The 16,645-nt window shown below is 39.7% G+C and overlaps 1 protein-coding gene across 3 annotated transcripts in view; it reads right to left on the bottom strand.

Moving 5' to 3' along the window:
- Nucleotides 1–16,645, bottom strand: part of UNC5C (unc-5 netrin receptor C) — a 326,346-nt gene that overhangs the window by 95,261 nt on the left and 214,440 nt on the right. For all 3 annotated transcript variants that reach the window (XM_083179068.1, XM_083179070.1, XM_083179069.1), the window contains one exon: nucleotides 13,336–13,479. In XM_083179068.1, coding sequence (XP_083035194.1) covers nucleotides 13,336–13,479 — 144 coding nt within the window. The remainder of the gene's footprint in view (nucleotides 1–13,335; nucleotides 13,480–16,645) is intronic.

Below are 16,645 nucleotides of genomic sequence, written 5' to 3'. Positions count from 1 at the left end.
CAAACTTTTAAACTAGGGGTGTCCTGAAAAAAACATTCAGTACTTGTTTCCTAGCAGGGCGCACAGATTTCCTACGTACGCTAACTTAGTGAAATCGCATCGCACATCGCATCGCATTGCTTTTAGTGGCGTGAAATGTGAGATGTGATCTCAGTAGTTAATATGGTAAAACACCACCACTCTCCACGTCACCCTGAAGCGTGGCGAGCGTCGGCAGAACGCGTCCTCCGACCTTTTCATACCCCCTCTATCCACGTTGGAGTGGAGTTGATTTTATATAGTCTGGCGAGTGCAGCGAGCCACCAAGCCCCGAAGCGTGGCGAGCGCAGCGGAATACATGTAAAGTAATCCATGTACCCTCGTGGGGCTCGCTACGCTCGCCACGTAAAAATAGCATGCCCCTTCACAGAATAAAACTCCTGATTTTTTGGCACCAAATTAAAAAGACAAAAAACATTATTTTAAAAGTTCACATTCCACTTCACCATGAAAAAATGGTGATTACTACACGGTGACACATGGCGAAAATCACTTAGAAAGCAATTCGCCATCTTCTCATTAAATACACTTATGGCGAATCACATTGAAAAACCCATTGAAAAACTACAGTGATTTGCAGAGACTATCAGACAGCGAATTGTCCGTCATTCACTGTTCGCAGACGTGAAAAGTGCACGTTGAATAGGGTGATTCACTTTCTGACACAAAAGATCACCTTCCAAAGTGAAAATAGCACAAATTCGCCATGAATCATGGCGAATTGGCCTCATTGAATACTGCCCAGTATGTTTTTTTTTTGGTGTCTAAACACTAAGGGCCTTATTCAGATCTGAGCTCAGTACAAATTTGTTTGGAAAATGGGCAAAACCATGTGCACTGCAGGTGGAGCAGATGTAACCTGTGCAAGAGAGAATTTAATTTGGGTGGGGTGTACTGAAACTGAAATCTAAATTGCAGTGTAAAAATAATGCAGCCAGTATTTACCCTGCATAGAAACAAAATAACTCATACAAATCTAACTCTCTCTATACATGTTACATCTGCCCCACCTGTAGTGCACATGGTTTTGCCCATTTTCCAAACCAATTTGTACTGAGCTCAGATCTGAATAAGGCCCTAAGTTTGGTGGTGGCATCATCTGCTAGTGGGGCCAACATAAAATCTTGCCTAGGGCATCAAATTGGATAAGGCCGGCTCTGCAGACAGTGTGTCACATTTAACCTGCAGCACAGTATTTCATTTTCATTAGTTCCAAACATTAAAAGGCCATTAAATCCACACATCTATTGTACAATCCAATGCACTAAAAACTTCTAAATTTGGTTTATCATTTAGAAGCAATGTCATAACCCAGGGAGAGTTTATTCCTAAAGAACCACTTGGCATACTCTACAGAAATGTAATGTTTCAATCCAAAATTAAAAGATTCAATTCAGCCTGGATGCCACAGGCATTTTCGGGTTGTCTAATTTTAGGGGTTATATATACAGGAGTTACAGGGGGAAGTTTATTAAGATGGGATTTCTTTTTGTTGATGTTGCTTGGGTAGTTGCTAAATACAAGTGGACTAAGGGACCTATTACTCCCAGGGGGAGGAGCAAGGCTGGGGGCCTTGGAGTTTTACCATCCACGCCAAGACTGGTTGCCTTAGTAACCAGAAGCGTGGCCGAAGCTTTGCGAGAGAGGAGAGGTGCATTTGGTCGCCTTCTTTTGACCTTGCTCCCCCCCCCCTTCCTTGCCCTGTCACATGACATATCATTTAGCAACCAACCAGATCCTATCTATTATGTTCTAAAAGGTATTTCATAAATAAGAAGTCGATTCTGATTGGTTTCTCATAGCAATATCCCATCTGAAATACAACTAACCTCTTAGCAAATTTACCTCATAATAGTTTAAGCGATGCACAATCTAAGACCAATCACTATAAATAAATGTATGCATATTAAATTAGGATGAAAGTAAATGTATTGTACTGTATATACTGTACTAATATGTACAAGCTAGCACTCATAATACTATGGGGTACATTTATTAATGTTTTTGCAGGGTTAAGATATCTAGCAATTGAAGAAATATAGGTTGAGTATCCCTTATCCAAATATCCGTTATCCAAATTATTCCAAAAACCATACATTCCAGAAAGTGATTAAAAAAACTAAACAAAACAATTCTTGCTAAAACTACTACTGGGGACATTGTAACAGCACTACTGAGGGCATGATATGTAACTAGCACTACTGAGGGCATGATATGTAACAGAAGATTTGGATGAAAGAGTTGGAAATGGCGCAGTGCAGCCCTGATGTCACCTACACCTCTACCATATAGACAAAAAAGAAAAAATTGGAATGATATGTAACAGCACTACTGAGGGCCTGATATGTAACTGACACTACTGAGGGCATGATATTTTACTAGCACAAAAAAAATATATTTGTGTGTATTACATGTGGTTGATGTGTTTATACAATATATCTCATTGAAATATAAAAATATTCTGAAATACGGAATAATCCGTTATCCAAAATTCTTCTGGTCCTGAGCCTTTTGGATAAGGGATACTCAACCTGTACTTAATTTAGGAGATTTCAGCCCTCATTATTCTCAGTGGAGACTGCTTTCTAAAACAAAATGCCAATATCTAAAATGCTTAGCTTTTCTTTTCCTTGATAGCAAATGCCACCTATGGATGCCAGATGACTCATCGACAGTCGGGATTCCGACAGTCAGAATCTCGACTTACACAGCCTATTTTTCCTCATTGCACTCGCCCTCCTGACAGTCGGGATTCTGATGTCAGAGAAACAACCGGCGAAATCCCGACTGTTGGTAACTTATATCATACCCCCACCTATGGGGAGAGCATAGTCTGTACTGTCTTGGAATTTTTTTTATAAAATTTGTAAGAATAATAATTATACTGTAGCTCAACAAGACATACCATATTAAACCCTTTTCAACCTACCAACATAATTAAGGGTACCATTGAATACATTTAGGCAGGATGGGGGAGAGAACAAAACTATTAATTTCTCCTTCCATGGAAAGCTTAACCCTTTTCTATAGAGGGTGTTATTGTAACTACAAAGAGTTCACTTCACTTTCTCGTAAAGACTATTGTCCTTAGTCCCACAAAAACTATTGTTTCTAGGAAAGAGTACGGAGGTGATTTTTTGCTTTACATCCCTTCCAATCCCTACTGTAGCCTCCGTAATGTTTTCTCTAGTGAGTGTATTATTGTCTGGTATTAACCAAGTACTAATTACTAACAGACTACATGAAATATAACAGGGGAGACCTAATTTTGTTATATCAAGAATCAAGATACAACTATTGCTGAACATCTAAGATGGGGGACTTCTTAGTACTTTCTGTAGTCAATGGCATTTATCTGGTGAGTCAACATCTAAGGAAGCGATTTCATAGTTTCTTTTATGGCTGTAAGTAATGGGAGCCAACAGAGTAATTAAATTGTTTCTACTGAGGGACGCGAATGGCACAAGTGCCCATACTTCTTTCTTCTCACACACTAATGATGTGGCAATCTTTGAACAGTCTGTGGTTTGGGTGCCTAAACAGCCATTTGGGCTCTGCAACTAATACTTAAGATGGGTTAAGCTACTTTGGGTAGCTTAGTCCCCCTGAGACTCCTGCACTTGCACAGTGCTTGGACATAGCTTAAAATCCAGAAAGAGTTAGCAAAATGTCCTACTGATGTAACCAGAGGAGAAACTACCACTGGTTCAGCAGGTGAATTGTACCAGGCCCCTGAGGACTAAGGGGCCCACTTCTGCCCAGACCAGCAATGAGTTATCCCCTGGGCCTCCCGCAGACCATTTTAAGCAATGACAAATTAATGGCTGACTGAAGAGACCAGGGTGGGCCCCACTTGTCCTTGTGGGACCTGACCTTTACCATAGGGCTGCAGGACTGACCTTTTCCTTGCCTGCTGATTTAAGAGTCCTGCTGCCTAGCATCACTAATGATCACAGCCTCTAGTTAAAAGACCACTGTACATACTTTCCCATTTACCGCTCTCTGTGAATTAGAGTCTGCTCACACCTGGAAAGCACACACAGCAGGGGCCCTTGTAACAGAGACCAATGTGTTCCTACCCTCACCAAGGTACAAGTAATTTGTGCTTGTACCTATCTCTCCCTGTCATCCTCTCCCTGCCCCCCACTGCTCCCCATTACCCTCTGCCCCCCATTACCTTTTTGTTGTCATTGTCTTTCTCTATATGTCAGCTTCTCCCAGCAATACGCTGTCACCTCTTCTTCTCCTTGTCACCCAGTGCTCCCCTGCCATCTGCTGTCAACGTCTGCCTCCCACTGCCTTAGGCTGTCACCCCCTGCCTCTCCTGTCACCCACTGGTTCCCCCTGCCCCTCATACATATTTGTTTTCCATTATCGCCTTCTGCATTGCCCCTTCATTATACTGTCAACCTCTGCATATCACTGTCACCCACTGGTTCCCCCTGCCCTTCTTACGCCACTGCTTTCCACTGTCACTCTCTGCCTCCTACTGCCATTTACTGTCACCCTTTGCCCCACTCTGTCCCCCACTGTTGTGTGGCATATTGTGAACTAGGGTTGGCGTGGAGGAGAGGGGCCCAAATTATATTTTTGCACCTGGACCAACCACTCACAAGTTTCACCACTGTGGTCTCTTTATTCCACATACAAAAGTAGTGTTTGCTGTGAATTGTGTCTGGTGTTCACTTTTTATTATCAGAATATGAAAAAGTCACTGCATAGGAAAATGTGCCCAGCTCAACACCAACAAATGAAATAAAAATAAAGACGTACTGCCATCTAGTAACTGTATAAAGCAGCAGATGGTTTTCATTTGAAATTTGTGCGTAGAAATTCCAGTGGTTTATTTCCATCTGTAAGTATGAAGGGATTCTGTCTTGTAATTAACTATTTATTAGATTTGCATTACAGCCTTCTGTATATTTAACCTCCTTCTGCATGTCACTGATTTACACAATGAAGGCACAACCTTTTGACCTATTGCCAGCACCCATATTTTAGTTAAATCATACCATTCCAGATCTGAAAGGTTCTAGCCATTTACACACATGGTTTTGGGACAAATGAAATATAACACTTCTTGTTTGACTGTTGTGATGGTTAACTGGTACATATATTACTTTCTTAACTATCTTAATTTATATGCATATGATACTAACCATCTGGTTAAATGGTTAAATGTTTCATGCTGGCTCCCAACCACCAAGATCAGGGAGCATATACAGTATTCATTTGATCATGATGAGTATGTAATATAATACAAAGGCAAATGTGTATACATAATTAAAGTGTTATGGTGATGCTAGTTACTAATAATTATGCAACTTTTATTTAACTTATAGCCAGTGCTATTTTTCAGGATGAACTTGCAGGAACTTAGTTCCTGAAACAAAAAAATAATTTTATTTTAAAGCTTTTTTGAGTGCCTTTTTTTCTAATATATAGATCGTTGGTCTATAACCCACAGTTTGGTCTCCAGTTTGTTTTGAGTACCGCAGTTCCCCAATTTCTTCTATATCAGCAGGGACAGTGGCAGGTGGGGAGTTTGACTGGGGCGGTACATCTGTCAAATCGTAACGCAGGTGTCCTAAGGTGAGCTCAGGGAGGACAGAAACATCCTGTGGAGCAGAAAGGCAAAAGCTGCATACCGGAGGGCACCGATTTATGTATTTATCATGATTTTGACCCGCATGACAAAGTAGGTGGGCCTCCACAATTAATCTCTTTCGTATATTAATTTATATATATATATATATATATATATATATATATATTGTGGTCACATTCACTCATGCACCCTGTTTTAACCTATACGTCATAGCTTATGTTAACCACTTCCCTAGATGATTAGTGTGTTGGTAACTGCTCACCTTTAAAAGCATAGTCTGCTGTGAGCTTTAGACCAGATACCATGCCTGGAATCAAGCATTGATGTGATAGCTATGTGTATTGTAACCATTTTGAGCAATAGCGTTAGGACCTGCAGAAAAGTGGGGTCCCGTGAAGGGGGCTGCAGGCTTAAATGCATTGAACAATTCATGAACTAAATCTCCACTATTTATTAATATCAGTTAATTTAGTGAGTGCAGAGCCCCTACAATCTCTATTATATATTATATATATTATCTATAAAAATTTCTATTTATATATCGATATAAGTTTTTGAAAATACCTCACAGAGTTCCTGAACCTAATTTCCCAGAAAAATAGTACTGCTTATAACATTTTGAACAAACATAAATATGCTAAATAAACAGTTATGAAACAAGCGAAGGCAGTTTAGTTGGTGGTGTTAAGTAAGGCTTTTAGTTGCCATTATGGTTTCATGATTAAAACATGATTTCAAGTTCTCGAGCGCAAGGACCTCAAGCACAAGTAATGACCATAGAGGTAGGATAGTGGGGAACCTGTTATTCGGGAGTAGTGTGGTACAGTTTTCCTTTAAATTCAGCAATTTGAAAATGATCCTTTCAATATTTAACTTTGCTAAACAAAGAATCTGTTTGGAGTAACACTTCATCTTAATTGCATTCATTTGTTAATAAAGAGTATATGCACCAGAAAAATCATTTAAAAAGTGTCTTTTTTTATATATCCTTTTAGATGCATTATGTGTTTTTATACCTGTTTGCACATTGTGCGGTTTTTCTTTGGCCTTTCCGGCATTCTTTTCTTTCTCTTTTTTCCTTAATTTAATGCTAAAATGAACAGACAACTACTGCACCTGCTTATTATAAAAATAACCAGAACCTGCATGCAATGTCACCATAGGATAACAACAGTGAAGTTTCTCTTGAAAAAAAATTCCAGTATCTAACGTAGATGGCAAATTTACAGTACTACAGCTTCTAGATGTAAAAAGTGGGGATGTTTCTTATAGCTACTAATCAGATTCTAGCTAATATTGCTATTTTACATTCAAGAAAATGATATACAGAATCTGATTGGTTGCTACGGGCAACATCCCTACTTTTCAATTCTAGAAGCTTTAGTACATTTACACTCCGGGGGGTAACAAGCTACTCCTTCTTATGAGGTCTATTTATTATACAGCTTTACAGGGTCTATTCCTGCAGTCCTGTTTCACTAAGCACTTCCGAAAACAGCACATTTCACTGCTTCCTGGTATTTAAGAATGGGTATCCTCACTGTGGAGAAGCCTATGCCCCTGACTAGTGTAATAAAAATGCAGTTTCACATTTTGGTTGAGCGAAAAGGAATTTGTCAGAAATGCCTCAAAAAGCCAAGTTCGCCGGCAATGTGGTAAAAACACATGGATCAGCGGCTAATTTGCTAATTCAGGTGTTTTTCACCACTTCTGAATCTTTCGCCTGGGTAAAAAATCGGCCCTGTAAATACATTTTATTTTAGACTAAGCGATAAATCAGCATTAATTGAATAAGCACCAAAGCTACAAAAAGACACCCAGCACTACCAAGTCACATAGAGCTCACGCATTTTTTGTAACGTGACTTTTAATGCATGGAGGATAGATGTATGTGGACACATCTGTATATCGCAACAATATCAATATAATGCACAATAAACAGATGGAGCCATCCTCATCTAGCCCTTTAATAGGATTATGTAAGTAATAGGATTAATCCCCTACTGTTTTGCTATATATATTGTATGGCAGCTGAGAACAATAGGCCTTGGATAGCCATGGCTCACCATGGCTATCCAGAGGCGGCTAGATAAGGAGGGCTCCATCTGTAGTTATAATTTTCAGTAGACAGTTCATGTTTTACAGATTAGAGCCCTATAGGGATCCACCAAGAAATCTATGATTTCTTCTGAAGTTCGGTCTGTTGGAGTGGGGGTTTGATGCTCAGTTTTAGTTCCCATCAATAATATGACCACCTCTAGTCCCATGAGCTACAGATGTGTCCACATACATCTATACTTGATATGAAGCAAGTCGGGTTATATATGAGCTTCTTGTGACTCTGTTGTACCAGGCATACAAGCAGCTTCTGCTGATTAAAATTATATCTGACATGCCTAGATTTAGTGTGTGACTTTTGCTGTATCTGCATAAGAAATGGAATGTTAAAGTATTTTCCGGGAGTGCTTTCCCTTTTTCAAAAAGACACATTTGAATATAAAAAGTAGCAAAAAAAGTTGCCCGGCGCTACTGAGTTGCACCACTAGAAGGGCTGTTTAACTCAAAAGGAGGTAAGATGTATTTGGACATATCTGTAATAGTGTAATGGTGGGCAAATTACAGTTCTGCCTACAGCCATGCCCTGTAAGTTAGTAACAGGGGACCCAACTTTCAGAAAGAATTTGCGTGATGGATTTTAATAAATATTAGTAAACCAAAATGTATTGCAGAGATACCGTATTTTAACTTGCACAAAGAAATGTTGATAAATAGAGCCCATAATACAGATACTACTCTCTAACGCAGAACCTGAAGTCAGGCCTCTGTAAGATCTGGTAAACACTAATGGGGAGAGGCCAAGCATGTGAGGTGTGGCAAGGTCCTTGGTGAATATGGCTTAAGGGGTGTGGTCACGCACCTTCTTGATAGCTCGGGCTCTGCCTTCCGGACAGGTCCAGTCCCAGTACCTGTACCCCCAGCTCTTAGTACTATTTTATTCAATAGCTAGAATTCTCTTACCCATTAAACGTCATTTAAAATATTGTGCTAAAGTGTAAGTGGTGTAATCCTTCTGTATGGGACTTACATTACTGCTATACAAAATTACTAAATAGCGTTTTGAATAACACTGATGAAGTCTCTATGGGGTTTAAAAGTGTCAGGAGACCGAGGTATTTTATGGCATGTGGCTGACCTCCTATTAAATAAATATAAGCATCTTCTGCAGCAGACACATTTTTCACACATTCAAATTACTCCTCGGTTAATTCTATTACATGCTCAATGAACAGAAATGTTCAATACATTTTTTCTGTTTTAATGGACTACAGTCGTGGAGTGCCGGTTCTCTGGAGGATGAAATCACTTTTTTGTGTAATCTGGCACAACAATACTTGCTGATCAGTAAGGATAAAGAAAAGTTTTATATGATAAAGTGAGCTAATTATGTCATCTAACTCAAGTACAGTCTATGGCTGTGCACAAAGGCCAAAATCTTACAATGAATGCTTGCTGTGACTAGGAAAGTTCTCTTTTTAATACATACAGTAGGGAGATATTCAATCCATTAAATTTTTGCTTGACTGCAAAACGCAGAATTCATTGTCCCATCTGCAAAAAGGGGGTGTGTCCATGTAAACGGCCATTGATTGTCGAGATCCGGCCATGATCGCCAAAATGGGCTCAGCAGCTTTTAAAGTCAGGCCCGTTATGTCAATCTGCCTCTTCAATGCTGTCGGACAAGACAATCATTCAATCGTCAGCGACCACCAAATGATTTTTCACTTGTTTGCCCGCATGCGAATGAATGTGTCATTGTACACATCCGTTCGCATACTGGTGTGGCATTCGAAATGTTATTCACTAGGAATAGTCAGGCGCCTTGCAATGAGCTGGTTCTCCGAGTAGAGCAGCTGCTTGATTGTGGGGGTAGTCACTCCCCACTCGAGAATGCAAAGGGACGGAAAGACTCACACTAGGTGAGTCAAGCAGCGCTCAAATCAATGAAATGATACCAGAAATTTAAAAAGGTATAACAATTTTTTACTGTTTAAAGGGACGGAAAGACTCACACTAGGTGAGTCAAGCAGCGCTCAAATCAATGAAATGATACCAGAAATTTAAAAAGGTATAACAATTTTTTACTGTTTGACAAACATACCAGTCTCTCACCCCAACTACAAAAAGATCTGGCTAACATCAAGCGGTAACCTCCAGCGGCATCTAACATCTCCGCAAACATCGAGAGGACCCCCAGTACCACCCTCATTCAAGGGATCTACTACTCATTGTTGGTAACGTGCACTTACCCATTGTTTCTTCAAAAGTGTCGACACAGTATACTCTTTTGTGTCCATTGAGGCGGGACTTTTGTTCAAATTCATTTGCATTTTTCACATTCATTCCAATTTACTTTTATTTCCCCCCCTTTATCCATTATGTCATTATAAATTGATTTTATTTATGTATTGTATTTACATGTGTTTTTAAAGAAACAGTAAAAAATTGTTATACCTTTTTAAATTTCTGGTATCATTTCATTGATTTGAGCGCTGCTTGACTCACCTAGTGTGAGTCTTTCCGTCCCTTTGGTGTGGCATTCGGTTGGCGAAGGGGGCAGAGAAAGAATGCTGCTTAGTGATCAGGTCTGAATCAGACCCCATATTATTATGGATCAGCGGCTAATTCAGGCACATTATTATCAGGCATATTATTTTATTTCAATTTACTAAGGTATTCAAAAGAACTCATTATCCTTTTACACACTTACACACACACATACACACACACACACACACACACATACATACTGGAAGGCTAGGTTACTAGGTTCCTGTCTTCTACTGGTAAAAGAGAGTTTAAACCAGCAGATACAGTAGAAGAAAAACTGTGTGGGTTTGTTTTTATTACTATAGCAGCTTTGTGTCAGGGTTTGTTTTCATGCATTCGGTCTCTCCAAGTCTTCAGACTTGTACAAAAAGGTATAGCGTGGTATAGATTGGAAACTGGACAATAGCAATGCAAATGAGAACATTGTGGATTCATATGAAAGAAAGAAAGCTCAAAAAATGGTTTCTTAAGCTATTGTAAAAGGAAATATGTATCCTGGATCACATAAGTAATCCAATCTTTATAAACGAAAAATAAATTCTTCTCATTTTTTATTTTAAAATAAAAGTATAATGATAATTAAAATTATCTAAATATCACAAAAGGACATCTGTCAAGATATTATATCAACTAGTAAACCCGCATGAAGCAAAAGCTTTGAAAGCTAGTCTACCTTTTGTGTTTGTGCATGTGCGAGAAAGAGATGTAGTTTCACTCTCTGCCAGCAGAAGGCAGTGTTTCAGAGACTCACAGACACTACACACACATTATAATTAATGCCTGAATCCAGGAACTGGTGATCAGTGATCCATTGAGGGGGCAGTCAGTCAGCTGATTGCTGTGACCTGTGGTGCAGTAAAGTGATGCTGTGAAAATGGCATCTCACTTTACAGGACTGGAGGTCACAGTGGAGAACAGGATAAGTTGACCACCCGCCCTCCTGGATCATTGATCACATATCCTGGGTGCATGTAAGTATAACTGGACTGGGAGGGGGGTCGTGAGGAAGGGGGTTACCTTGCAGTGAATTTGCAGCACAATCTCAATGTATTATTCCTGTAAACTACCCTGAGATGTGTGGTAAGGATTTGCATGAGCAGAGCTTTCTCATAAGATCTGTCACTGCATGCGATAATTCATACAATTATCTGCATGATACAATTATCTGCAATGTATTAAATGATTGCAATGCAATTTTGGTTGAATATATCATGACCAATCCGCATATGAAACGTGTATTGTGATAAACAGATTTGTAAACATTGTGACATTGCATATAAAAGAATTATGTGAAAGAGCAAACTTGAAGCTATAACATACAGTAACTTTACATTAAATAACTAGCCAGTGCTAGACAATGTCAAAGTATACAAGTCAAACACATTTTCTCAAACCATTGATGCAAATAGAAATGCAATTTCTATGTTTAAAGAACAAAATGAACAGGTTCTGGTTCCCAATTCCAATTTTTAATGCTACAAGTCGGAATTGGATCTAGATTGAGGGGATCGGGCCCTAGTCGTCCTGGTGTGTACCAGGCATTAGAGGCCAATGGAGACTATAAATATAATGTACAAATGACATGATTCACCAAAGGGATTAATCCTACTGATTTTCTGTACAATTCGCTAAGCTGCAGTAGTATTTTGTGATTTCATAAGAAGTCTGGAAAACTTGTAGGTAACAATAGTTTATGACAATATTAGGACTACAGTATATTTACAAAGCAGCGCCATTGTAAGCTGCTGCTACTCAGTGCTTTTATGTTGCCAATTTAACGTGGCACTCCTATTCATTGTGTGAGCTTGGCATGCTTTATTGCTATATTAGTGACGCTATCATTTTTCAGATCCATTCTGCTGAGAAGCGGCAGCTTACAAAACATGTCCGTAGATAATAGATGATATAATCTTGAGCTGTGTACATTAGGTGCGATTTGGTCGCTGAGCGATTTTGACTTAAAATCGCTCAGCAATATATTGCTCAGTGTACTTGCAATATCTCTCAGAAATATATTGCTCAGTGTACTGTTTTCATCAGCGACCAGCGATTTTGGCTGAAAATTGCAAGCTATTCTGTCTCATTCTGTCTCTACCTCACGTTGACTACAAATCGCTGGTTGCTGGTGCACAGTGCATTGTGCACCAGCGAGCAGCAATTTTTAGCCATAATCGGAGGAGCATGCTCCTGCGACAAGCGACCATGAAGGGCTGGCAGCGGGAGTGCGCTCCTAGCAATTTATCTCCCACAACACATGAAATCACTGGCAATATGTTCGCTCAGCGACCATATTGCCAGCAATATGTGCTGAAATCGTTTCCACCCCCCCCCCCCATGTGTGTACACAGCTTTATGCAGATAATTTATTAAATACCAAATTATATACAGTAGTCTGAGGCAGATACCAGATGCAGGTACTTTATCATAATTAAATTTTGGGGTTATCCAATAAGAAATGCAGGGTCAAATGTATTAAGCCTTAACAAGTTATTGAAGAGGAGAGAGATAAAGAGTGATAACGTACCAGCCAATCAGATCCTTGCTGCCATGTTATAGGCAGTGTATGAGAAGTGACAGTTAGGGGCCGGTTGGCTGGTCTTTTATTACTCTTTATCACTTGTTAAGGTTGAATACATTTGGCCCACTGTACATTGTTGTCAGCTGTTCTAGTTTGAGATCAGATTAATGTAGGGTACACACCACAACGACCCGCTCACGATGCACATTGTGAGCGGGTCGTCAGTGTTTCTTCAGACCCGCTCACGATGATGCGAGGGGGGCACGACCCGCTCACGATGTGCACCGTGAGCGGGTCCGATCCAATGGCGACCCGCACCCGGCAGTATGGTCGTTATTCAGATCCTACCTGCAGCAGGTAGGATCTGAATAACGTCCGACCGACCCGCGGGACCGCGGATTGGTATCGGTATCGGTCCACACCAGGACAGAAAAGGGCCCAATCACCACACAATCTACATCCAATTGGTCGGAATTGGATCTAGATTGAGGGGATCGGGCCCTAGTTGTCCTGGTGTGTACCAGGCATTAGAGGCCAATGGAAGTGTTAAAACAATACTCACATGCTATCCTAACATAGGCCCTTCTGCTTTTGGTAGTTCCCGCTGAGCTCCAGGCAACACACTGGCACCAGTAGTCTTCTAGTCCAAACAGTTCTTCTACCTGTTGCCGGGATATCTCAATACTCACTTCTCGGACAATGAGACCTACAAAACACAGTACAGGAGAATTACAAAACAATACAGACATACATTAGGTGTATCTATCTTATAATTGCTCACCCCAGTCTCGCCCAAAGTACTAGAAGCAAAATGGTCATACTGTATGCCCAAGAGCTGCCACAATTAGGGATCTATCATGTAATGCCTCGATGATTATCTCTGTTTTACTGAGAGGAAGGGGTTATCAATGGGGGGTTTATGATTGGATTTCTCTTTTAAAGAAGTGAAGGGAAGCTTGTATAAGAATGTTGTTGGCAACAGCAGTGTTTTCAGCAACCTGAGGCAATAAAACATCAATAGACCAGTATGTTTTTATTTTTTCACTATCAATGAGCTCTTAAAAATATCACGGAGATATATGCAAATGGTGGTGTGTTACTATAACCTCATTATACATAACATGTTGAGTCTGTTGATTAAATATTTGATTTAAAAAAAATTACATAAAAACCGAACAAAAAGAGGGATATTAACAATTGATGAAAGGCCTCTTTCACATTTTTTGGGGGGGATTTCTGCGTCATGTAACCTAAGGCTAGAGCTACACAAACCTGAAGAAGTATTCATGCTATGAATGTTCCCATTTGTGACGCATCAAGTCCTAACAGCCATCAAAAGCCAAGCCAGCCCTTTGATTTCTCTTTAGCCTCACAGAGAGCGTCTATTCACAGTGCAGACGATTAATTGCAGTTTGTGCACAGTTGCATACTGTTCATATCGCATGCTGTTTATATCTAAAGTGTGCTTCAAAACATAACAACGATTCAACGGAGCATGTAATATCTGTGAGATTTCTGGTGGGAACTCATTTTAATGAGATGTGTTCCACCTATCGCCTCCTTGCATAATTACCCACTACTGTTTATCTGCAAATAACAAGCTATGCCCGAACAAATAAATAATATAATAATATAATCATGAGCAATTATAGTCAGTTATTAAAAGTCCTTGAAGAAAATAAGGAAATTAAAAAAGGAAATAGGGTTCCTCCTTGCTTCCCTCAAGAAACATTAAAGACTATTTATTGTAATATGTGAAGATAAGGGAAAGTAGAAAAAAAAAATGTTGATAACACAAATATAAATTCAGAGAACATGTGTGTTTAACCTGCCAACCTCTCTAACAGCAAGACCGAGAAACAAGCTTCTCCAGCATGCTATGGGAATGTTTTAATAATGAGGGTAACAAGCAAGTTCAAAGCAGTTTGGTGGTTTGGGAGTTGAGGCACTTAAATATCAGAGTTACATTAGTAGCAGTCGAATGCACAGTCACCTTGCATCAGACATTTACATAAAAATAGAAAACACCAAAAGTGTCGCTAGAAAAAAGATAGTCGCTTGTGTTCTATAAATGTGCACTGTCTGTTCCGCCAATCTTTTGATATGTATCAGCATGCTATTAGAAGATAGATTTTGGGAGTGTTTTGGAGAAAAACTGATATACAGTATTCTGTATCAGTACAGTATTGTACCCCGTATATTGTTAATTATTGTTGTTCACTTTATACTGAAAAGGCTATATTTCATCTCTCTCTCTCTCTCTCTCTATCTCTCTCTCTATCTATATATATATATATATATATATATATATATACATATACTAGTAAGCCCGCTCGAAGCAAATGCTTTGAAAGCTAGTCTGCTACCTTGTGATTGCCTCTGTGTTTGTGCATGTGTGAGAAAGAGATGTAGTTTCACTCACTGTCAACAGATGGCAGGGTTTTGGAGACAAACAAACATACACTATATATATATATATATATATATATAGATAGATAGATATATAGATATATAGATATACAGTATATAGATGATATATGGCTAACTACTCCTCAACTCTATGAGGTAAAGTACCGCCACTGACCAACAGAGGCCAGTTGATGGACCAAATTACTCCTTTGTGTGCTAAAAGAAAGTTAGCATAACAGAAAGTGAAAGCAATGTTTGCAGGGACACTGACCTGTTTCAAACTTGGATATGAAGAGAGGGAGATGTGAAGACAAAGATTGGAGGTAGGAACAGATAGGGACTGGGGGTGGAGTGGAGAGTTTGTGGGTTAAAAACTGTCACAGCTCAAAGTGAATGTATATTGCAGAAGCCGTCACATTTTCACAGGCTTTTAACTAGTATTATATAATTTACTGCTCATTTAGGTACTTATATGTTAGTTGGGCGCCCACTAGAGTTAGTACGCTCATACCCCCACTATCCATATCGGCATGGAGTTGATTTTATATAGTGTGGCGAACGCAGCGAGCCACCAAGCCCGAAGCGTGGCGAGGGGACGCGGAAACCTCACAAATAGCTTAGTGGGCGCCCAACTAACATATAAGTACCCTCATTTATTTTGAAAACAAGTGCTTACCATATTCTTAAGCAGAACATCTAATCAGTATATAGTGGTCAAAGCATGATTAAATATTCTTTAATCTAATATATGCATAAATTATAGTATACTCGTTGCCTAAACTCATTGGAAACAACCGTTTTGCGGGCTAAATTAATGCAGCCTATTTTTTCACTTATTTGAAAAGAGTGACCATATAATGAGGCATAGAAACATAGAATATGATAGCAGATATATGGGCTACTCGATGTATGGTCCATCTTGTCTACCCTAAACACATGTACATGCACACGCTTACAAGCTAGGATTTCACTTTTTTGTTAGAAGCCAATTAGCCTACAACTATATTTTTGATTATCAGAGGAAACCGGAGTACCCGGAGGTAACCCACACAAGCATGGGGAGAATATACAAACCCCACACAGTGCCATGGTGAGAATTAAACCCATGACCGCACGCATGCCACAGTGATGTCACTATTTTAATATTCTTTTTTACCTGAGTCATCCCACAGATACAGTAATGAAGACTATTTATATCTGAACAATTTTTAATTTGCTTATCTTTTGTGAATGTCTTTTTCAGTATTTAGTGCTAAAATTTGCACATATTTGTGTGGACTTCACCGTCAGTGGGTGGGTGCCCTAGGCAAATGCCTAGAGCTGCCTAGTGGTGGCTCCGGCCACTGGAGGGCAGTAGTTGGGAGCCGGGACCTCGCTGGATGGAGGTGAGTACCTGCCTGTCACTCCTCTCCCTCCCCGGTCCCAGTGACATGGCGGCCACCACCGCATCACCCCCGCCCTTC

The sequence above is a fragment of the Crinia signifera genome, chromosome 1 (assembly GCF_055691185.1).
Source record: "Crinia signifera chromosome 1, ASM5569118v1, whole genome shotgun sequence".
Lineage (NCBI taxonomy): Eukaryota > Metazoa > Chordata > Amphibia > Anura > Myobatrachidae > Crinia > Crinia signifera.
Note: the sequence above shows the minus strand (reverse complement) of the source record. Positions and strands in the feature narration are given on the sequence as shown.